Source organism: Oxyura jamaicensis, chromosome 19 (assembly GCF_011077185.1).
Source record: "Oxyura jamaicensis isolate SHBP4307 breed ruddy duck chromosome 19, BPBGC_Ojam_1.0, whole genome shotgun sequence".
NCBI lineage: Eukaryota > Metazoa > Chordata > Aves > Anseriformes > Anatidae > Oxyura > Oxyura jamaicensis.
In genome coordinates, this window is record NC_048911.1 from 9,130,377 (window position 1) to 9,154,519 (window position 24,143).

At 39.7% G+C, this 24,143-nt stretch overlaps 1 protein-coding gene across 8 annotated transcripts in view; it reads right to left on the reverse strand.

Moving 5' to 3' along the window:
- BCAS3 (BCAS3 microtubule associated cell migration factor) overlaps nucleotides 1–22,817 on the reverse strand; it is a 351,964-nt gene extending 329,147 nt beyond the window's left edge. For all 8 annotated transcript variants that reach the window (XM_035343348.1, XM_035343346.1, XM_035343352.1 and 5 more), the window contains exons 1-6: nucleotides 22,666–22,817; nucleotides 21,470–21,557; nucleotides 18,856–18,910; nucleotides 16,798–16,873; nucleotides 15,006–15,112; nucleotides 4,967–5,048 (exon numbers count right to left, since the gene is read on the reverse strand). In XM_035343348.1, the coding sequence (XP_035199239.1) occupies nucleotides 4,967–5,048; nucleotides 15,006–15,112; nucleotides 16,798–16,873; nucleotides 18,856–18,910; nucleotides 21,470–21,540 (391 nt within the window). In that variant the 5' untranslated portion in view covers nucleotides 21,541–21,557; nucleotides 22,666–22,817. The remainder of the gene's footprint in view (nucleotides 1–4,966; nucleotides 5,049–15,005; nucleotides 15,113–16,797; nucleotides 16,874–18,855; nucleotides 18,911–21,469; nucleotides 21,558–22,665) is intronic.
- Between the last annotated feature and the right edge of the window lie 1,326 nt (nucleotides 22,818–24,143).

Below are 24,143 nucleotides of genomic sequence, written 5' to 3' on the forward strand. Positions count from 1 at the left end.
ACCTGTTTCCTAGAACCACACATTAATTGAAGACAGATGGAAGTATTTTATTTTGATCGACTCTCGTTTGAAAAAATTAAAAGACACAGCAGTCTAACCTGGTGAAAGGTGAAGGTCTACTGGTCTAGAATATTGATGTGATGTGGCCAGAGCTGAAATGGGAGCATGCAAGTCAGTCCACACAGCCTCAAAGAAATTAGTATTTTAAAACGACATGCTCCAAAATTCTTCCCAATGCTATCTATAAAAAGGGTTACTTCCTATGCTTCAGAATTCTGCTCTGTATTTCCTATAATCCACCATGATTAACTCATTACACCGGAACAATGCCCCTAGCAGTTAAAAACAGCCAAATGTGAACGTATACCTGCATGACCAACTTACCCCAACCCAAATCCACCTACAAACTGCGACTGCTTGTTCAACTCGTAGGGCTAGCTCCTCTGCTGTACACACCATGCAATTATCTCGGCCTTCTGGGACTTAAAACCACTAAGCCACCCAAGTGGTTGGATATATACAAAACTCACATCTGCCTTCCCTTAGAAAGCAACCTAAGTATTATAGCTCTTTTAAGTATACCTGCCTGTAAAGTTGAGTCAGCTTTTGAGGTTCAAATTTTATTTTACCAAAATCAAAGATGTAAGCAGGAGAGTGCAGAGATAAATCTTCTGCAGTACTTTTTTTTTTTAACCTTAGACTTTGAAATGCAAGACTCGTCTGTCCCCCAGTAAATTTTAGCTTTTCAAGTTAATTCTAGTCTTCAACCCTTTGTCCATAAGCTCCCTGTGGTTCGCAGTTGTTTCAAATAATTTAATACCTCCAATTTCTTCTTTCCTTTCTTTGTTGCATTTGTTTTCCTTATCAGTCAATGTGACTAAACAGTCAAATGCATAGCGAGATGTACGACTATTATATCATCTTTTCTGCAAGTGGTATAATCAGAAAATGGCAATAAATTAATTCAGTTTGCTGGAGGAATTTATTTTCATAATGCTGAGCCATGGAAATAGGTTTCTACAGACAATGACTGATCTGAACTTCACCACACCAACCTGTCATCATGAATCCCTGAACCATGAATTACCACACATAATGCTATTAAGAATTAGGCTTTGGACTTCCCTGACTAGGAAGCAGCAGTTTCTTGATGGACTTTTAAGCTGTAATAGCCTACCTTAATAAATGAAACAGCACAAGGCAGAAAGCAGGTATTTGGCCAGGATTTTTTTAAGTGACCTGGGATAAATAATGAAAAATGGGAGAGCACAGCACTAACTGATTTCAGAAAGCAGTAATACTCTGATTTTGTAGGGAAAAAAAAAAATAGCAAACCTATCTGAAGTATATTTATTATTTCCTTAACAATGATTTCAGAAGTGTACACACAACGGATCTCAAAGAAAAAACAGCATTAAAAAAAACTACTAGATAGACTCTGCATCTGCTTTGTAGTGACTTCATAGGTCGAAGAACGTACAACTTGTACAGAAAGCCAAAACAGGTAACATTTCTATAAATATCACTGATATGCAAATGAAAAGACAAACAGAAGAAAAAAGACAAATCTAGCAATATGCAAGTCAGAATACTTAGTGATATGCAAACATTTCAACTGTACAAATATTATTCATGTAATCAGTTACCCCAGAAAAACAAGAAGGGCATTATCTAGAGGAAGTGAAAAAATCTGAAAACCTGTTGAGCAAAGAATATGAATAACCAGCTTAGCGTAGCTAAATACAGCTGTTATGCGTTGGGTGAGAGGAAGCCCAATACAAAGAAACCCGAGCAGTAGTAAGGACATCACTAATTTGAATCATATAAAATGGAGTAGTAGGGAGTTAAAACAGCCTGATTACTGCCTCTCCCCCCCTCCACTCTCATTAACTACATTGATGTTACCAACTGTAGTCTCCTCCTCACAGAGCACAGTAGCTACATTTAACTGGCATAGTCCCAGCTCTGTTTTGTTTTATATCTAACAGTATTTTATCCCTCCTAACAATCACACAGTCCCATCAATTTGTCTTCAAACATTTATTTTTTCTGTATGCTTGATGTATCTAAACAGACAGAAATTCAGAGACCAGCAAACCAGGCACCTGTACACATATAAGTAAGTATTAAATTAATCACAGCATACAGGTTTTAAAGGGAAGAGCTAGGCAAGTTAAGGAGCCCTGCCAACCAGATGGCTCAGCTGATAATGCAGCGTGTAGAATGCAAGGTGCCAGGGTATAGTCTTCTTAAGACTGACAGCATCCAGACAGAGATGTTCCCACATTCTGAATATTAGCCAGGCAACTTCATCTCCTCTCTTAAGCCAGGAATTTGCTTACCCTTTAAAATTTGAACCATTTATATTTCAAGCTGTAGAGAATAATCAAAGCCATACCTACTGCTGAAGGCAGAGAAGTTTTAATTGGGATAGGAAGACATGAGCTTGTCTCCTACTTATTTCAGGAATCATTTAAAGAAAAAAATATCCAGATTCTGAAGATGATGATGGGATGGTTACGTTTCACTTAGAAGTCTGTTTCTTCAGACCAGGCAAATGAAGGTTGTGTTATCACCTGCTATGCATTTTGGTTTATTGGCTGAAATGGGAAAGGCATTCCAGACTATGTACAAACATAAAGCCAAATCCATCCTATTTGTACACACGCACACACATACACAGATACTGTTTTGATGACACAAGATCACATTACAATTCCAGTCCTACTAAGAACATACAGCTGAGGAAAAGCGATGCTGCCATCTTGCAGATCAACCATTTCTAAACTTCACTGGCCCATTGGCAATGGCCAGAAATGATGTTCTGACAGCAAGATAATATTCTGCAATCTGTATTGGCTGTCTCCCAAGTTTTTGTTTTGATTTGATTTGTTTCTGCAACTGCAGAGGGTCTTGGGAGCAAAGGGTTGACCGGCAGTCTCGGCCTGAAAACTGACTCTGCCTGAATTAGGACCTGTCTTCCCTTCTTTAGTTACCAAAAAGAAAAGCAAAATTCTCCCAGGCAAAGGAGTTTCTGCAACTCCTTTAACCAAGGAAAAAGGTATCCTCTATACTCCTGATCTCCTCAGGTTCTATTGAACCAATCATTTTTTTTCCCCCAACTTTAACAGATTCACTCGGTATTGTCATTTCTATTATTAATAATGCCCACCCTTTGACCCTCATTGTTGACAGCAACAGTGATAACTAATTCTGGAAAATACTACCTCTAGCAACTACCTTCAGCTTGCTGTTGTGGCTGTGGCCAACAGCATGCCCCCTGAAGACTGCCTGCATGCTGGTCTCTCTTTTCTACAGTAATGCAAGCATCTCGTTCACGCTAAAAGCAGAGTTCACAACTATCGAGTACAGTATTATAAAATATTTAACAGTTCTTACCTATCTCTAACAAGAGATTCACAGTCTTTCCAAAGTCAAAGGTATTCTTGTATACCCTGAATCAGTGATCAAAAATGTTTCTCAGCAATTGACAAAAGCCCTTTTCTTTCTCCCCTGTTGTTTGTGCCTGCTGCCTCAAGACAAGGCAATGCATGCCAAATGTGCTAGAGGTCCCTAACACTCACCTGGAGCACAGCATTACTGTGTAGCGATGGGGAAGGCTGAGCATAGCAAATGCTGTCTACAATTACTCATGTTTTAGCCACCTCAAGTTTTAACCTCAGGGGAATCAGAAACAGTAATTTTTTCACTATTTCTGACCCTAAATTTTGTGGGTGATCTAAAGCAGGTCCGCAGAGAAGAATAAGTGCCTACGTTTTTCAGTGGTTTGTACAGCAATCTTTCAGTTCATTATGGACATCTTATCCTGGCTGCAGATCCACCAGTGCTGCGATTCTGGGCCAGGCCAGGCCTTGCCTGGTTTGGTAGCTGAGACAAAACGCTGCTGTACGAACACTGCAGCACGGCTGCCAGGCCAAAACAGCTACAGGAGCCATTTCACTGCCCCAGCGTGGCACAGAGCCTGAACTAATAAACTTTGCCGGATCTGAGCTGGCAGTGTGCATGGCCAACTCCAGATACTGCCCCACGTTCCTGCTACTAGAACACTTATAACCTGTTAAATCAGATTTGAGGTCTCCTTTGCAGTAAGCCTGCATGAAACAAGCCTGCATGAAATAACTTTTGAAACAATGCTCTATTATGCTATGAAGCACATGATGCCACAGAGAATCTAGCATCAAAGGACTACAGTATTTTAACAAAATAGTTGACAAACTATTAAATTCTGCTACCGTAAAGTCACTGTGTTAAAACCATAAGCTTTCCTTTCACACCTGGGAATGAGCTTCTTATCACCAACCAAGATCAGTTTCTAGGAACGTGCCAAATCCATCCATGCAGGAGTCCCAGTTTCAATAATTCCCTTTTTCCAGATTTACAGTAAAATAGCGCTTCAGCCTACTGATGGTAATCAGCTTCTCCTTTACAAATTCCTTTTATTTTGAATCATTAAAGCTCATGTGTTAGTTATCTAAGGCCTCTTATTACAGCTTTACTTTTATCTGATTCCAAATACTGGTCAATGATACATTCACGTACTTTTAATCAAAGATGTATTTAAACCAAGCCATGTAAAAAGAGACCAAAACATGTTTTTAAAAGGCTTAACTTAATTTAATATGAGCTAATTTGAATAGTTTTCTAATGTAAAAACTATCATTGTCAAATGCTAAATATATACAATTTTGAGAAAGAAAAAGAGTAAGCAGTGGAACTTACTAGATGGAAAATCTAGAAGTAATTTACAGCCATCAGATTTGGGGCTGTATTTTTTGAGTTCATTATTATGAAGAGATATTTATTCAAGGTGACACAGTTTATAATGAACGGAAGATCTACACATCAGGTTCTAACAATGATTTGGTCAAAGATCTATAAAAAATAGTTTATTCTTAATTATGAACCACATATATATATATATAAATATATATATATATACACTTACTGATTTGTGGAGCTGGTAGGATTCGTGCAGCTCGAACCGGACCATGGCGAACAGAGAAGAGTTCCTGAGCTTCACCACTGATCTGCAATACATACGGATCATGAATGTACTATGTAAAAATATACATATCTAAAAGCACACATGCACACACACAAACGTGTACATAAAAAATACATCCCCCCAGAATTGTTCTGTTCCACAGTCAGCTCATTTAAAATAAAATTCCCGTACAGTCATCTTCTCCAGAAATCTCCAAAAGCACTCAAATGCTCAATGCTCAAACACTGAGAAAAGAACTGCTGGTTAGGAGGCTCCAATTGCATAGAAAAATAAACTGGTTCCCCACTGAGCTACCGAGTGCTGAAATACGCAGCTTAATTACGGTGGTTGCCGCTTCATGCAGCAGGTGAGACTCTTTACTGTATAAGCACTGAATGTAATGGGGGTGTACTGAGAGCAGACACGATTCTCAAGGAAAGAAACAACCACGACACACATTTAGGCAAAAGTTTAGTTCAGAAATACTCTGCAACTCTATTTCTCTCCCCAACAAGGGATACCTCATAAGGGCAGGGTATGCTAAGGCTGACATTTCTGTTCTACAAGCTTTATTATATGCAATTGTCCTTGAAAAAATGACAAATCCAGTTTTGTGATTTCTTTATTAACTCAGTAATTGCAATGCATTAACAAGATATATATATATACAAGATATATATATACAAAGAGCTCCTGAGTAAGTATCTCCAGGCTAGCCCAATGTAATCCATACTAAAATATTGCACTTAATCAACTTTCTTTTAGCCTACTTTTGATATAAAAATCCTATTTGTTGAACTTGCTTTAGACGAAGAGGAACTTTGGTGGCAGGGGAAGACTCAGATCAGAGGTAACAAGGAGTGTGCCAGAGATGGTGGCAAGTTGGTATTCCCTCTCCTCCCCTTTACGGAGTAACTTCCATTCGAAATCAGCCAAGCTGAATCAAAATTTAACAGTTTATGAAAAGTACGTAGAAAAGACACTGCCCTTCTAACCAACCATTCACAGTTTGTCTAAATGTGGATGTTATCTTAGTTTTGAGTAACACAAACTACAGGAACAAAGATGGCCTGCCTCTAGAAACGTGTCTTAGGCATGAATGAGATACCAGCACCACGTACCATTAATGACCACATGTTTTAGAATAAAACACTTGAAGTTGACTGCTGACTATAATAACAAAAATTCAAGGAATACAGACCACAAGCATTTATTCTACACAGCATGTGTTTGTAAAAGTGGCAAACGCTGGCAGTAAATGATCAGACAATTTGATGTTTAAGTATATCCCATATTATCCAGGTGTGAAAATTATGTTTCATAATGGGGGGTCAAAACTAATTAAGCTTGTTTCTAATGGCAATCTTGAAAAGATTAAATCAGAAATAGTTAAGAATAATTTCCAGACTTCCTGTAAATGGTCAGTCAGAATGCATTTTCATAACTGCCTGGTAATGGATCCAATACAGAATGTCAAACTTGAACAAAAGGCAAACATTATGAAGCTCATTTCCAAATAACCAACAACTTGAACCAGACGTAAGGAGGCTGGGAAAGCAGTGAACATGTTGGCATCAAGTTTTTCCAAGCAAGCAGCTTACAGTATCAGAAATAGACACAATTTGAAACAAGGTTCTTATGAATTACTGAACTATAAATCCAAGTTAACTTTTTGAAATATCATTTCATATCCATTCCTATTTCTTTCTGCCATTCAGCTTACATGTTCAGGAAATTAAAATACTGCTGCTGTTTGACCAACAAATCAGGAGTATAGTACTTCAGACCCTTAGCTTACTACCAGTCTGAACTCCAAGCCTCATTATTTATTATCACTGCTTGAGATAATGGGGCAGAATGAAACTCACCCCACAGAAGCACAAGTCTTCCAGAAGAGTATTCTGAAAACCTTACTGACTACAGAGACGTTGCTCATTCCGTAAAGACTGAGCTTAACAGAATGCACTGAACTACTGCTTTGCTATAGTAAGCCCTTAACAACATGCAAGCTACACCAAGTTGGGGAAATAGCAGTCCTTGCTATTTTAGGATTGCATACAGCTAGCAGTTGCACACTGGTATGAGTTAACATCAACGATGTGATCAGAATTATTCCTGAGGGACACAACAGTTTAAAAACTGTAATCAATATGAGAACTAATCCCTTAGTCTACTCTGCTCGTATTTTATTAGGCAGATGTTCCCATCGTTATGGATTCTCTTCGTCCAGCTAGCAGCAGCATCTGAACACCACAAAACCCTGCAGTACTTCAGCTTTTGCAAAACAAGTTGAATTCTCCCTTTGGGACAGCTAAACGCCCCTGCTCTGACAAACTTACTGACCAGGTTCTATACCAGACATAAAAAATGCCGATCAGAAATCAACTCAGTAAAGATTTGTTGATTATTTTTTACAGATTGTGAGTAGAACACAGATAAAAAAACCTCTGACACCAGAAAAGACAGCTTGGAAAAAAGCAGAGCGCAATGAAGGAGAAAAGGTGGAGGGGTGACAGGGGGACAGGACAGGACACAAGAGAGAGCTGAAAACAGCAGGCTTTCTGTCCATCGGAACACAGCAGCACTATGGAAGAGTAAAGGACGAAATAGAGAAGAAAAATAAAAAGCTTTGGAACTATTATTATTGGCAATTAAAGGTTTTTTCCCCAAAATCATGAAAATGCTGTTTCACATGTGTATGCACATCAATGGCTATGAATGAAAACAAGAGGGAAAAGAACTAGCATAACAAAAGTACGGAAGAAGTGATTCACATAAAATAATCCAGCCCAATTCAGTCACCTCCTTCTACTCTACCTATGCCAGCACATCAGCTCTAGCTCCAATCTACTTCAAATAAAGTTACAGTCCCAAAAGCAAGATACACTAAGAAGGCCAAAGCTGCGTAACTGAGTTTCTGCTCTTAAATACACCGAACTCCAGAAAGCATGTTTATTTAGCCTGCGATGCCAAGATCTGGTAGAGCTTAAAGCTGAAATTTTCAAATAATGGCCTAAAAATGTACAAATACAAATGAAGTTTATTTGTACCTTAGCACCTACCGTGAAAATCTGAGCCAGCTCTTTTCATGGATATATTTTTACTTTTTAGTAATTAATATTCATTACTTGAAAGGTAGCTATTTCACTTTATGCTGGGGGGAACAGCAGAAAGACAAACGGACTAACCACAGCCACAGAATCAGATGGTGACAGAGACGAGATTCGAAGCACTCAGCTCCTAACTCTGGTTTGAGACCACTCTAAAATGTACTGCTGCAACGTAACATGTCCTTAGGATTTTTTCCGGGGATACTGTGCATAACTAAGAAAAAAAAAGCAATTAATTGTTCAGATAAATTCAGCCATCTGTGCAGTTCACGTACTCAGCAGGTTCTACACTGCTGTCTACTGGGAGCCAAAAATGAGCAAATGTTAAGATAGGGCCCCCACCGTCGATTTAGTAATGAAAATACAAGATGCCACCCAACAACTAACAACTCCTTTGTAAAGAAAAAGCCAAACTCCCTAAAAAGCACATAAAAAGATTACAAAAAATCTGCATATAACACAACAGAGCAGATTACAACAACTTACGATTTTTTTCAAACACTATCACCAGCAAAAGCTTCTGCTATTTGCAGTCTTATAAAATTCCGCATTAACTGTGGCTAATGCTAACACCTTCCATTTACCTACATAAAACATAAAACTTTATTACCATTACTGAGGCCACGTGGATCAACTGTGACTGAAAGCAGCATCTTCAGGACAGAGAGATGATACTGTCTCATCTTCCTGCCAATTCAGGCCTTATCTCTTTCCCAAGACAGCCAAACTTTCCTGTGAACAGTACACTTATTCCACTAGGAACCAGTGTGACAAATAACCACATTTAACATAAGCCAAACCCCACCAGTACATGGCTGACAGCTTTGTCACTGCCAATTTGGGCTAGATGCGGGCTGGCAAGTCTGTGGTAGAAGGCTCCACATCCCATTACCAGTCCCTTGAGCTATATGGTCTCATAGCATAGACAAAATATAAATAGACTTCATGAACTGAAAACAGAGCTTTAAATTCTTCAAAAAGCACCTGTGAAGAAAAGAGGCTGTGGCTGCCATTTTGGATTTGATCCAGCTAAGTAGCGAGTCCCTGTGGCAGCTTTCAAAGCTCTTAAAAGTTTTTCTTTCCCATTCCAAAAGCCAAGAATATTTCCAAACAGGTTTCAAGAATTGAATATTATACTATAAAAGCAGCATCAGGTACTCATTCTATGAAAGAGCGGATCCAAAACGAGAGCTCCAAGCTGGTACGATAGCGCATTTCAGCTTGCACCGCGGCCACTATCAAACCCCAGACCTACAGGGAAGGCTGCAAGCAAAGAAGAGCCTGATTCAAACCCTGGCCCCCAGTGAAGGCTTCACCACTCTCCTCCAGGAACGACAAACTGAAAGAGGAAGAACTCCCCCCACTCAGGTATTTTCAACTACTGCTTAAAATACGACCGACCAGAAAGCTGAAGCATTACTGTCGATGACAGAGCTTTGTTGTTTGGAGCATACCAGTTTGCACCCATTCTGGAAAAAAAAAAAAAAAAAAAAAAAAAGAACAAAGAAAGTGTTGTTCACACGAAGGATAACTAATAGTTTCCAACCATAGAAAATGGTTTTCACATGGTGAAAAAAGTCAAATGCACACCAAACTGAAACGAAGTTGGAAATTCAGTGCTTAAACTACTGTGCAACAATGGAAAAGTAAACTGCTTATGTATTAGAAACTGTTGCAAAGTACAGGATCCATCTGTCATTCGGGTTTTTTTGTTTTGTTTTTTAAATATTCTGAGTACATACTTCAATAGAGCGATATAATTTGACAATAAGCAATTGGCAGATACCACCAAAATTACTGTTTGACATAATCCTGCCAGGATAAATACTACCAGTCATCATAGGAACTCAAGCAGTCATCCTTTTCATTCAAAACATCTCTCTGATTATCTAGAGATTACGCGAATTTAGATGCTCAGTGTTACCGAAGTCGACTCAAGTGACCGAATCAAGTATGAAATTGCATCTATCATTTAAAATTATGACAACACAAATTGAGTTTAAAAAACAATGAGAACTTAGAAATGGCTTTGGTTACAATGTCCTCAACATTCGCATTTTGTCATACATTTTGAGGAGTTTTAGCATGATCAGGCTGCAGGCTCCCTGTGAAATTCTCATCTGGGAGTCAGTTCTGCTTCCTTTTTCATCACTTCATTTTGCACACAGACAAGAACGACACACACAATACTGGACACAGGCAGTATATGGCTACATACAACCTTCAGGAGCCTTCATTTCAGCTTTGACCCCATGCAAAGAGAGCTACATGAAACTGTTTGGACTCCTCTGCTACCTTTCACTATAGCCCTCCCTAGTTCTCTGCATGTCAGTCATTCCCCCCCAACACACACCAGTGTGTGCTGTGATGTAAATGAAAAATCTTCCACCAGATTTGCAGTCACTTAATGACTGTAAAAACACAACATTTCTTGTGTGCCACTGGCAGAGGGAGTCCAAAAAAAACGAAGCCTTAAAATGATTTGCATGGATGTTTTGTAAAGTCCTTAAACATTTTTCAGGGTTTCTAGGTCAGGTCATCATCAGATATTTCCAAGTGGCTGAGACAAGCCTGAACAGCCATATCCTGTATCGGGAAGAGGTCTGGAAAGAGCAAGGCCCAGAGCTTACCATGTGGTAAGTGACTAATCCTTTTCCCGAAGCTCTGGAAGGGGAAGAATTGCAGTGGGACTAAGACAACCTCATTGAAACCCCAACAGACCAAACTTCTCATGAACAGTAGAGAAGGCGAAATGGAACTGACACATCTTCATTTACCATACCCATCCCTCTAGACAGCCACATAGACACACCATCTGCTGTACACCTGCAGGTCTAAAAATGAAGCAACAGAGTATTATTGACACCAGTATTTAAAGAAATTTAAGTTCTGGCAGTGGAGAATGGCAGTGCGTGATGCCATCCTTGTCCAACAAGTCCTCGGCGTTCCAGGAGTCTCCAGATGGAAGTCACCTACCATATGGGCTGACGCACCCCGTTAGTTTGTGGCAACATCATTATACCACAGGCTTTAAGGATTTTCTGCTAAATACACATCTGCCCTTGTTATTAGAAGTTCCCTTTGGTAGTTTCTACTTTATTCAACTCAAGCTTGATAGTTGGGTCTTTGGGTTTTGGTGTGTTTTGTGTGTGTGTGTGTGTTTTGTTTTGTTTTTTTTAATTGTAATATGAACCATTAAATTAAGATGATTTTCTACTTTTGATGCTTCCTGCATACAATGAAAAAAAAAATTATCTGCCACAAAACCAGCCAACATGCATTTCTCTGAACAGGAACATCTAGAGCAGATACTTGGAAACCACATTAGGCAGGAACCAGTTCCAACTGTATCTGAAACATGAAACTGGGAGCAAGGGAGAAACAAAGTCCAAATGAAACAAAAAAGTACACAGCACAATTATCAAATAGGAACTTTAGGAACTTCTAGTCATACTTTTGTATATTCCCAGATTTCTCCCCACTTAGTGAGGCGTATTTTAAGAACACTTTTAACCTTCCCACCCCTATTTCAAAACAAAGATCAAAGCGAAATCGTTTGGATGGACACCTTCCGCTTCTTATGCAATACAGATTTAGACGCTGCACTTCAAAACCCCAGCCGTTACTTCAGCACCCAGCAGTCCAAACATTATTTCAGCCCTTTGAAGCAGCCCTAATGGTATCTTCCATTTGCAAGTAACACTTCTGTAGTCAAAGATCTTACTCCAAGGAGATGTTAATGTGAAACCACTCAGACTGCAAAGAGACACACACTCCTGGAGGCAGACTGCAAAGGTGTTTAGAAGTCAATGTAACACCATTACGGCGAGTGTCAGCTTAGAAGCTGTCATAAACACTTCATAATCACTCAGACACAAACTGGACTGCCTGCAACACATTATTTTATTAAGTGCTGAATAGAGGTTCAATTGTATGAATAAATAGCACAATGCTAGAGATAATAGCCTTACTGAGTAGATTTTCACATAAATGTCAAATTGTTGCTTTTTCAGATTGAAAGGTTTTTAAGCTAGAGAGATCTCTTTTTTTCTTATTAACTGGAATAATGTTACATAATCACAAGCTAAATACTGAGCAAAATCAAGAAGAAAGGGTATGCTTGTATAATATCAGAGGGCAGAAAACTGTTGTCCTCCAGATTTTCTTTTACTCATGTTAAGTAAGCAAAAAAAAATTAGATGGAGAAACACGAATGTGTAAAAATACAGGTCATGTTACCTCCAGGCACATGGTATACAGGCTCTGAAAAGATATTTAAAAATTGATGTTAAGATGTTCTCTATCAATCTGAGAAGCTATCCAAGTCCACATTACTAACAACAGAACCATTTGGACACTGAAATTATCCTAAGACCTACAAATTGCAGTACTGCACAGGATGAAGCTGTGCCCCTTTGGATGTGGTCTCATCACAATTTCACAGGTTACACAAATAAGGCCTGGCAATGTGATGTGCTAGCTCTACAGCTGACATGCTTAGGATGGAAGGTACAACATTTCCACAGTCGGCATTTTCTTCCACTTCACTGGACTTTCAATCCCCATTAAAAATACCTCCTCAAAAAAATGAACAATAAGAGAAACTTTCTGGCAATTTCATTTTGCTTATTTTTCCTAAAATATTAAATACTATCAAAAGCTAGGGATTATGAAGAAGTGAAATACACTGGGAAAATACAAACTGATTGCTCTGTCCTGCTGAAAAAGGAGGTAATAGCAGGCTTTCCATGGCCTAACCTGTGGCTAATCCAGACACAAGGAGAAAACAAAAACAAAAACAAAACAAAAACAAAACAAAACAAAAAAAAAAAACTCTCCCACTGGGAAACATGGGTAAGTTACCTCATACTACCTACCTGAAAGTACCAGTGAACAAACTTCCTCCACATTAGTCAGGATAAGCATGAAGTAGTTTAGCTCCACGTTTTTTAGTAAGATCCACCAAATTACTTCATGCTTACTGCAGTGAACTATGGGTTAAGAGTTTAAACGCAGACTGCTAATGCAGAACAGGTTACACTGAGGTAATCAGTTCGTGTATCAAAGAAATGAGACGCACCACTCCTTTCATTCTTGCTTTCCTTATACATGTAGGATCCCATCTCGCAATGAATTTCTCAAGAGCATTGATACAGATAGCTCTGACACAGACACTCTTTCATTCAGACACAGAAAGTCACTTACGAGGGATGCACAGAATTCTCACCTAACCACAAAGCAAGGGCACGTTATACACACGTACACGCACGTGCACACAAAGCAAAACAAAAAACTGTCTGCCAGACACAAAGCTCTTCTTACTGTATATACTGTGGCCAGGACAAGTCCGATGTCAACACAATGTACTGCCGTACATTTTTCAGGCAATACACACTCATTTGGGCAAGAATATTTCAGCAGGATAAACTGAGCTGTTTTACGAAAATTCTTTAGCTTAAATCTAAATGACTGCTCACAGTCTCCTAACTAATTGATCACCTTGCAGTATAAAACTCCAATATAGCAGGAGGTCTTTCCTCTTTAGCTCGGTATCTTAGTGACACCTAATGTCCGTTTTCTGTAATACACTTCAAAGAACAAAGCGTTTCTGAACCATTTTAATAATCTATTTTGTATAGTAATATAGAATTGATCTGCGTTCAAAATGTTGTACAAACTTTAAACTATAAAACGATTTTTACTGTTCATATTCATTCCAGTATTAGGCGGAATTTTTTAAAAAGTGAAAAAACAATAAAGTAGCTTTGCTACATCACACACTTCTCTGCTCTAAAAAGATAGAATAGGAACACAATCCAAAGATATGTTTTGCTCCATTTAAGATAAAGCCAATAAAGTTAGAATTATCCACAGTTTCTCAGGGCATACTAGCACATAGGAATTCCAATATTATACTGAAATTTAGTAAAGTACACCAGGTGTTTATTTCTATTAAACCCTCCTTCAAATGCCAAAGCTCAGCAGTTTTTCTTCCTTAGCTGCAGCTAACAATATGCAATTAAGAGGGGAAAAAGCCAGCCCTCCCACACCCCAGTGAACTCTATCAGACAGTGCTTATCTTCTGGTGTACAAAATAACAAGTATTTTTTATTACAACACCTACGCTACTGGTACATAAACTTGTCCTACACAGCTAACCCCAAAGTAATACAAAAAGATACATATTTCAAAACGGCCGTGCATTTTATTAAGAGAAAGAACACCATCCTCGCTACATTATTTTGAAGAACAAGGTGTTATGAGCAATACTTTTTTTGAGTTAAGAATTTTATGACCTACAGTATTAAACTTTATTCTATAGTTCAAGAAATTAGGGGAAAACTCCCCAAATTAAGACCATGTGCTCATAAACCATTCTGAAGCACAAACTGCAGGGTCTGTATGACAGCATAAAATCAAACCCATATGCACATAGAGACTTTAATAAAATTAAAATTGCAAATCATGTACATGACAAACACTGTGATTGTAAAATACTATTAATACTGTCATGCTTGCATTCCTAGGACAAACAAATTCTTTTCGTATTTTTCCACCCTCTTTTCCCTTCTGTATGTTAAAAAGATTTGTCCTTTCTAGAATATAAACCATTCTGTAATGTCAAATGCTGCTCCCAATTAGACTCTGAAAATTTACCCAGAAGAAATCATTTGTAATAACCCCTCAAATCTGAAGGTACGTGAATTCAAGTGTTTGATCTATGCTTGGTACTAATCTTAAGATAAGCGTATTACATGCACAGCATATGACACGGACGGTAAATATTGGCTCTAACCACTTTAATAGGAAAAATTAAAATGTTAAAGTACTAGCACACCATTACAAACAAAAACACCTCTGTCATAGAAGAGAAGGTAACTGGCACTTACAGGTATGCTCCAGATTTGCATTCCATCACTGTAGCCAATCATCAGCAGTAATGGTGGCTCGTTCCCAGTGCTATGGATTTCATGAAACTCCATATTCCTTGATGTATCTAAATTGGGTTTAAATATTAAAGACTTTGGTTAACAGGTTATGATCAGCTACGGTTAGCATCAGCTACACTGGAGGTGTTTTCTCACTAGGCATTTTCTCAATGCTTGTTCCCGTTCTTGTAATTAAAGGTAAAGAGATGTGTCTTAATTTCTTGCACTAAAACAACACAAATGTATTTTTAGGCAAACAATAGATTCATTGAAGTGGAGAAAAATACTCTTTATCAGCTATCACAAATACCTCCAAAACTTCTGTAACTCTTTCTCCAGTCATTAATAAAACATGGACAACTTGTCAAATAGAGAAAGGACCAGTCAAACAAATATTAACAAATACTGCAAGTACAAATGCACAGACTGATCAAAGCTCTTTCTAAATACTGTATTAATCTTTATATCAACTTTATGAAAAGAAAGAAATCCCTAGGAACAAAAGTGCTACAGAACATAATTATCAAAAACTTAAGCTTTTCTCAAATAACGCCCTTTAAAACTACATTTTCAAGACTGAACAAAAGCTCACCGCAAGCATGTGAGCATCAAAGAAAGAGAGGAAATATTCAGGATGGTAAATGAGTATGTACTCATGCCCAATCAGATTAGGCTGTATAAAAGTCAATTTAGACAGAATATGATGGATTCTGCAGAATATTCTAAACCGTTTTTGTTATGCTGTAGAAAAGATCCCAAAGAGAGAATGACCAAGAATTTTTGAAAATAAACAAAAGAGGAAAAGAAACTCTCAAGGAAAAAAAAAACTTCAGCTAGCTTAAAGCTGGACATCAAGCCATGTACCAGTTGATTGGTGTTTCCTAGTTCTAACAATCGTGAATTTATGAACTGACAGCCTCTGTGCCATTTCAACAGCTTGAACACATATAATCTTCCCTATTAACCTATTGGAAAAACTGAAAATCCCCCATCATAGCTCTGCTACGGTTTCTATTACTTCATATGAGACCAGAATGAGCCTTTATCATTGAGCTGTAGGCATGAAAGAAAGACAGTAGACAAGAAACAGCACATGCAACTGCAAAATGTTTGATTAATGTGAGTAGTTGCTTGACAGTAGCATTCAACCTTTCCCCTTCAGTCCCTAATCTTCATTTTTTTTAAAGAAAAAAAAAAAAGGAGCTGGGATTGACAGAGGTAAAACACCTCTTTTCTTATCTGGAGATGTACTTGATTTGATACAATTAGCAAAAGCCTGTGACGATTTCCTCTTCACATCTTGACATTGAACACCAGTTGCCAGGCAGTAGTCTTTGTTGATGACTAAGATACACTGGAAGTGGTAAGTTAACATTTTAAGAATATTTTGTGGCTATGCCTTTTTATTTCCCTGAAAGACATGATAGAATTGTCTGATCGCTCTCCCTAACAGCTCCTCCTTTCTAGGTTTTTATGAATTCTATCACATCGCTGAAAATATATCCAGGACTTGGACTGGATTCACAGGTAAGATAATCTGGCTTTGAAACCATACTGCTGACAAAATAAATTCAGTTCTATGCTTTGTCTTCAACTACCTTAAGGAATTAAAAAGGACTCTTTCATTCGGTTTGGCCCTCTTCCTGCACAAGTGCTAGTTTGCCTTCAGATGAACCGGCAAGGCCCATTTGTTTTATTTACTAGGTGCTGAATAAAAATACAGTTATTCACTGACAGAAAAATGAAACCATACCATTTAAATCCGCATTTTCAAATCTGACCCAAATGATCTTCTCCTTTTCTTCTGCTGGCGGGGTACCACTATAGGCCTGGATGAAAAGCAAAAGGGTTGAAATAAAGTTTAACACTTATTTTTTCTCTCTTTATAGAGCAAAGGAGGGAATGTATATTCAAAAAGAAAAAATAAAACCAGTAACATTGAGATACCTGTCACCAGTACTATTCTCACCAGTATTACTGAAGTTTTGTTTCAAAAATTAATGGATTTGTGATCAATATAATCCATACTAAATTCTAACTAGCTCAAAAATTCTAACATCACTTACTAAAGTAGAAGTGACAAGACACATGTAACAGAAAGTTTTCTGGAGAAGATTAGAAACACCACATGACCTACAGCAATGTAGTCAAGCTAAAATACAGCGATTTCTACAACCTTTAACTTTTTGTTCTTAGAGGTAGTGCACAACAGCTATGCTAGAGGTTCTGTGTGAGGCATTTTTACTTCTAAAGTTCTTTTTTCATTCACTTAAAGGCTTTGTAAGCAAGACCGAGGGAAGAAAGAAACCTTTACTGCAGAGTTTATTTTATTGGCATGTTCTAGTTCCATTTGTGACATCTTTAATATAGCCATTTAAAAGGGAATAAACTGTAATTCCAGAAGAACAGCCCCACGTTTCAGTTCTGTGTTCCACAGATTCCCATAAGAAGATGAGATACAAAAAGAAACTGTGAAGGAGACCTGCAGTGTTTCCAAGTTGCGTGTTTTACAGTTCTCAGGAGAAACTGCGGTAGTAAGAACGTGAGCTGCAGTAGGAATACCATCACATCCAATTGAATTATGGCAAAATACTGTGCAGTACGTTGGAATAAATATGAAACAAGTTCATATAATCACTTTATACATGCCAGAGAAGCAATAACATGAGCTAAAAATACAAATTTAAAAAATAAGTGTGGGTATTGCTTTCCAAAACAAATCACATTCCATGCTTCCAAGGCAAACTGAATTGTAAAATAAAACACAGACTGTATCCTTTAACTACAGAGGAAAAGAAGGTGGGGGAAGGATGCAGCAATCTTTTAAATGACAGTTTGACTAATTTAATTTTGACCATGAGTCCAAAAATGCATTTAACAAGTCAATATGAGTAAGAGGATTTTTTTAAATATCATTAAAGAATTCATGACTTCAGTTATTCAAGACAGTCATTCAAATGAGAACCAAGATAGTTTCCTGAGGCTACTGGCAACTAGCTGCAACACTTCTCCACTAGTGACTATTGCTTTCCAAAGAGCAGCAAAACAAAATTAGCTTCCCTTTGGTACTGAGAGGCCCATGAGCAATACAGAAGTGACCATTCCAGTTTCACGCTGCTGTATTTCATATTACCTGTGAAAACTGTGATCAACAGCAGACAGAAGCATTGTAGTTGTTTTTTTTTGTTTTTGTGTGTGTTGTTTCTCTGTTTGTTTTGGAGGAAAAAAACAGGAATGAAAAGAAGGAAGAATGTCCCAGCAGCCAGGACACTCCCAAGGCAAGTTAAGGAAACAAGATTTTGAAAAAAGGAGCAAAGGAGGCAAAAGAATTTTTTTCCTTTTCAGTCAAAGATAAAGGCTGACAAAGAGTGACTATCAACCAACACCAACCCTGCCAGCAGAGCTCAGCCACAGTTTTCCAACTACAACCCAGAAAAACACATCTGTAAGAGGCAGAGCAATTATTACACCCACTCTCTTCTCTCCACAACTATCCTGTTGCCAAAATTATCACAGGAAAAGGCAGCAATCTTCTTCCTGCTATTTATATGGTACCTCTTCAACTTCTGGGCATCTAAGACTTTTATTATGACCTATCAGAGGAAGTCTCTAGGCCCAGTTTTCAGATAGTATGCAGTCTGTGCTTTCAAAAGCCTGGTCTCTAATCTATAGTAGCATAAATGAATGTATAAGTAATATAAATAAATAAATAAATTGCTTCTGTTTTTAATGATATTTTGGTCCACCTGGCAGAGACTTCAACTGCTCAGTATACTTTGCATACTGAAGAGTTTTGAAGCTATACACGTACCTGTGGCACAACGTCTTGAAGAAATGTAACAACACTTTCCATGTATGACTGTTCCCTTGAAAACAGAAGGAGAATTTTTCAGTACTGAAGTTCAGAAATAGTTGGGAATATGCTAAATAAGACATAGAACCAGAAAAGACAGATACTATGTTTAACACGAAGAAAAATACTGAAGTATTCAATGCAGTTACTTAACATACTGTCAAACTCTGATAATATATGTAGTGGCCTAGAAGTATGTAAAAAGTCGATTATTTTATTATTTCATAATGAAAGAACCGCTCTGGCAAAGTACAAAATGTAAGTCAAGAAAGAAACCACGTTCTCCACCTGACTGATGAAAGCAAAACAGGAAATTATTTCTCAGTATTTTTCTACTTGATTTGGGACATTATACCATGAATAAGAGGACTTAAGCTAATGGTTGGAGGTGCCCTTGCAGAGCAAGTAAACTTTCTGACCTCACATGCACTATGTACAACGATGAAGTAAGTGGAAGTGGCAAAGGACGGAACAAAACCCTAACCAAGAAGTGTAAAGAGGTATTTTCAGTTACGATTTTATGGCTTGGGAAGCTTGCTCCTTCTTGGAATTTCATTAGCAGCAATGATTTAGAATAGTATATAGTGTAAGTATAGTGTAATAGTACATAGTGTATATATTCGTTCTGGTAGATTTAAACTAATGTTTTCATTGGCTTAGTCTTGCATGAGCAATGAGGCTCTTGCGTAACTGCTGAGCAACGTACAACGTCGGCTGATAGTATTAGATGGTGTTGAAACTACCCAAGAAGTTTGTGCTTTCTGAAATGGCTAATACTGAAATATGCTGGTAACCACCTCTATGCTCATGGAGTCTAAAAATCAACAAAAAAATTATTTAGTTAACAACTTTGGCAGCTCCCAAATTTATTTGCATTTTGGCAGGCAATTGGTGTTTTTTCTTGTGCTAATGCAAGATTTCTAACAGCAGCAAGAAAAAAAATGAAGGCAGGGAAATCTAGGTTCTTGATAGCCAAAAGTATGTGTGTTTTCTTTCTGCTTTCAGGAACTGTGCTGCATATGATTCTTTTAAGAGAAATGGGAGCGTTTAGTACTTAAGAATGAAGTATTCTCCCCTATATACAGCAATACCGAAGATACTTTAAGTCAAATGCTACAACACCTGGATCAACTTAAGTAGTTGACTCCTCTCTGAGAACAAAAGCGAATCAAACCCATTAAATTTTAAAGTTCAGAAAACTTATTTCAACCACTGACTAAACTAGATTTCGTTCAGCAATCCAAGGATTAGCAAATCAAATGAATTTTGTTTTACTGCTTTAAGCAGAGGCCTTACAAATAAGCTGTGGTTTCTAGTGCTGATTCTTCTGTGATTTATGTAGGTCACCAAAACTGTCTTTGAGCCCTTCAGAGCCCTTTATTACCTACCAATAATACTTGTCTGTCTTACAGGTATAGTATTAAGTAGTGTTTGAAGTTCCCATGTGGATGCCTACCAGCACGTGTCATAGTGCCCTCCTTTTTCCAGTTCATGAAATTAGTACTGGTTTGTTGTTTGCTCCACCCCCCCCCCCCCCAACTGCATCCTAAAACAAAGCTGATGTTTGGAACATGTTTTATTCACTGAATGTATTCTAAATCCCTCCTAAAGTTGGAAAAATTTCCATGGAGACTTCTTTTTCATTGCTTGAAAAAAAACAAAAAAACACAGAACACTTAGCATTAGAAGTCTTAAAATTCATAGTAGAATCAGGTTCAAAAAGTTTATTTATACATTTTTGTTCTTTGCAAGTCCACTACCATCTTCTGTTTATAACAATTTAGGAGTTTAACATAAGCAGCCAATCTCTGCAGGGTGCTGCATGTTGCTCAGCATATATAAATTCTCATATAAAAGATAATACTTGAAAGTTTTGAAATGAAAAGATACAGCTGATCAACAAGCCACTATATTTAACAAAACAAAAAAAAAAAAGCTATGGTAATCCTATTATTACACTGTTTTTATTATTTTTCCAGTGAACAAGCTTCCTTGGAAGACAAGGTCACTGCGAACAAATGAATTTGTTGAGAGATTCCACAATACAAATACTTCTTTCACATGGCTGCAAGACAAACCTCTAACACAATTTATTGTGTTACAGTGGTAGGTTATACGTTTTAATACATCCATCCCTGTGACAAGGTATTATTACAGGAACAGCAAGAAAGGAACATGGTACACGCGTTCCCTCTAGCCAGGAAGAGGCTTGCAGTCATTCATCTGTGGCCAGCGCGGTGTTTGTTAAACAAAATTGTGTAAGTAAACAACAAAACATTTTAAGATAAAATATTCATCTTTAAACTGTACAGCTCTGAAGGCTGACCAAAGGTTTTGTTGTATTACATTAAAAGCAGCCCATTGAGGGAGGCAGTTTGACCTGCATAGGCCCAGGAGACAGGAAAGCAACAACTGCTGACTTTCTTTCATTAGAAAATACTCAATGCAACAGAACTGTATTGTCAGCAGAAACTCTCACAGCTGGCTTTGGCAGAGAGTTTGGGCTGGGTTCTTCATATATGAGACACAAAAAACACTTCAAATATGGGTTTTTCTTCCAGAAGGTGCTTACGTGACAGCTTGTGGACGAACCACTGCTCCTCCAGTACATCGACTAGGGCGGCGTGGAGATTCTGTCGCCATTGTTTCTTTGCAGATACCTGTAGAAAACACATTTTTTTTAATAATAATCCTTCATATAAAAAAATGCCTACCATACTAGTTCTTGCCATATTTTTCAAAATGATGAAAAACTCCTGAAGAAGGAAACAGGTTACACAAACCTGTAAGACAATGTCCCTTTGCAGCCTTCTAAAAAAATTATTTTTTTCAGTACTTGAATAAACACCTCATGTACGTTAAAGCAAAAAAAAAAAAAAGCAAGGTAAACCAGCATGATAACATGGAAAGTTTTCTTTAAACTGTGCATTAAAGATAATGGTTCAGATACACAGGTATTATCAGCATTATGTAAGACCGCTATTTAACAGCGAGGCCTGGTCTTAGAAAATCACGCATATAAACATCACATACAGTCATAACCGCTGCGTAACGCGCTTTTAAGATCTGTAACTGGTTACAGTGCAGGTAACACAAACTGCACGATGAAGCACATTTTACTTTCTTATGTCATTTTTTTGTACCCTCTCAAGTTTGCCTCCACACTTGTGGCGCTTCGCGGGTACATTCACAACACCTTTGCTGAAGACAGGTGCCCCCTGAGGGGCACCAAAGGTCCCGGGGACCAAGAACCGAAGGAACAGAGAAGGCCAAACCCCCACATGTCACCAGCTGTCAGCAGGGCTCCATCCCTGCGGTCCCAGCCCCTGGAAGTTGGGGCGTTCCGCAGCCTGACGGCGGCCCGACGCCCGTCCCAGCCTGACAGGAACAGCGGGCCGGGACGCGCCGAGCCCCCCTCAGACCCCGCCTGCTCGCGGCTCCGGCCCCGCACCGAGCGGCCGAGGCGGGGTCGCCCCGCAGAAACCCTCCCGTGGGCCCCGGAACCGCGAGCAGCAACTCCTGGGCAGAAAAAATAAATGAAGCTATAAAAATAAAATAGGACAGACCGCCCAGAGCCCGGCGGCGCCCCCCGCGCTGCCGCCCGCCCGCGCTGTCCGTCAGGCCGCAGCCGGCCGGGGAGCGCCGGGACCCCGCCGGGCGCCCCTCACGGCCTCCCCGCAGCCGCTCCGCGGGACTCCGGCCGCCACCCCCCGGGTGCCGCCCAGCCCCTCACAGCAGCCCCGTCCCACCCAGCCCCGCGCCCCTCACCTGCCGCCGCCTCACTGACACTATTTGGGACCCCCACGGGGAATGACACCAAGCGCACCTCAGGCGCCCAGCCAATCACGCGCCGGCGAGGGCGGGCCGCTCCCTGCCGTCACCCAATCCTCGCCTGACTTTCCAGAACGGGGCGGGGCGCGGAGAGAGCTGGAGAGCGGCTGCGCCCTCCCCCGCCCCGTCCCGCCCCCAAGCTCGGTTGAGGCAGCAAAACACGGCCCGCGCTGCCCCCTCCGCCCCCCCCCCCGCAGCTTTGTTTACATCGAGATCTCGCGAGAGCCGCCGCGCCAGTCCCGCGCACGTGGGCGAGGGCGGGGCCGGCGGGAATGGGCGGGAAGGCGGCGGCCGGAGGGGGCTGCGGCAGGCGCTGAGGGGGCGCGTGGCGGAGGGCGCCATTTTGAGCCGCCATGTCCGCTCCTGAAGCGCAATGATCGCCTAATAAATTGTTTGTTTCCCGATAATTTACGTGCAACCTGCCGTGCTTCCGTGAGAAATAACAAACGTCAGGGCACTGGAGCAGGCTCCCCGTGGAAGGGGGCACAGGTCCGAGCGTGACAGCCCAAAAAGTGTTTGAACAATGCTCAGACATACGGTCTGATTTTCTGGGAGGTCCTATGCACGGCCAGCAGTCAGACCCTTTGCTCCCACAGGGCTTATTCTAGGACTCCTTCCCTACTCTTCTCCGTATGAAGGAAATTATAAATTGTGGCTTCTCACCTCAGCAAGTTAGAATCAGTGAATCAATAAGGTTGGAAAAGACCTCAAGCTCTCCTGGTCCAACCATCTCCCTACCACGAATGTCACCCCCTAAACCATGTCCCTTAGCACCACATCCAACCTCTCCTTAAACAAGTTGTCCTATCATAGGATGAAAAAGTTTCAGACTTTTCTTGAACTACCACAGGCATTCAGCTGTTTTTTGATGACAGGGAACCGTTTCCTCGCACATGCCGGAGCTGTTTCACAAACAGCTTGCGTGACTCAGACCTGATGTATGAAATAGGGACTGCGTTAACACATCAGCTACGCATTGCCACACTGCCCGTCTCAGCTCCGGTAATTAATTTCAGGGCAGTCAAACAATAACATAGGTGGAGAAAATAAACTGCAGCCAATCCACATCAGCAAGGGAGTTACTCCTCTGCTGAGGAGCTTTGAGTGTTTAACCCTTAACATCACTCAACAGCTCTCCCAGGGAGGAAAACAAACAAACAAAAAAAAAGCCTGGTTTTTGTCTAGTTTGTTAAAAGTGAAAAAAGCAGTGTCTGTCTCTCCAGCTGGAGAAGCCCAGGACCAGAACTGTCAGGAGGAAACAGGAGGCGGCACCACAATTGAATGCAAAAATGTTTAATGGAAAAATAATTGTTGCCTCTATGTAGTCTTTTCTCTCTCTCTTTTTTTTTACATGGTAGGCAGCAGCATTAGTCAAGCACTAGAACAGGCTCCCCAGGGAAGTGGTCACAGCCCTG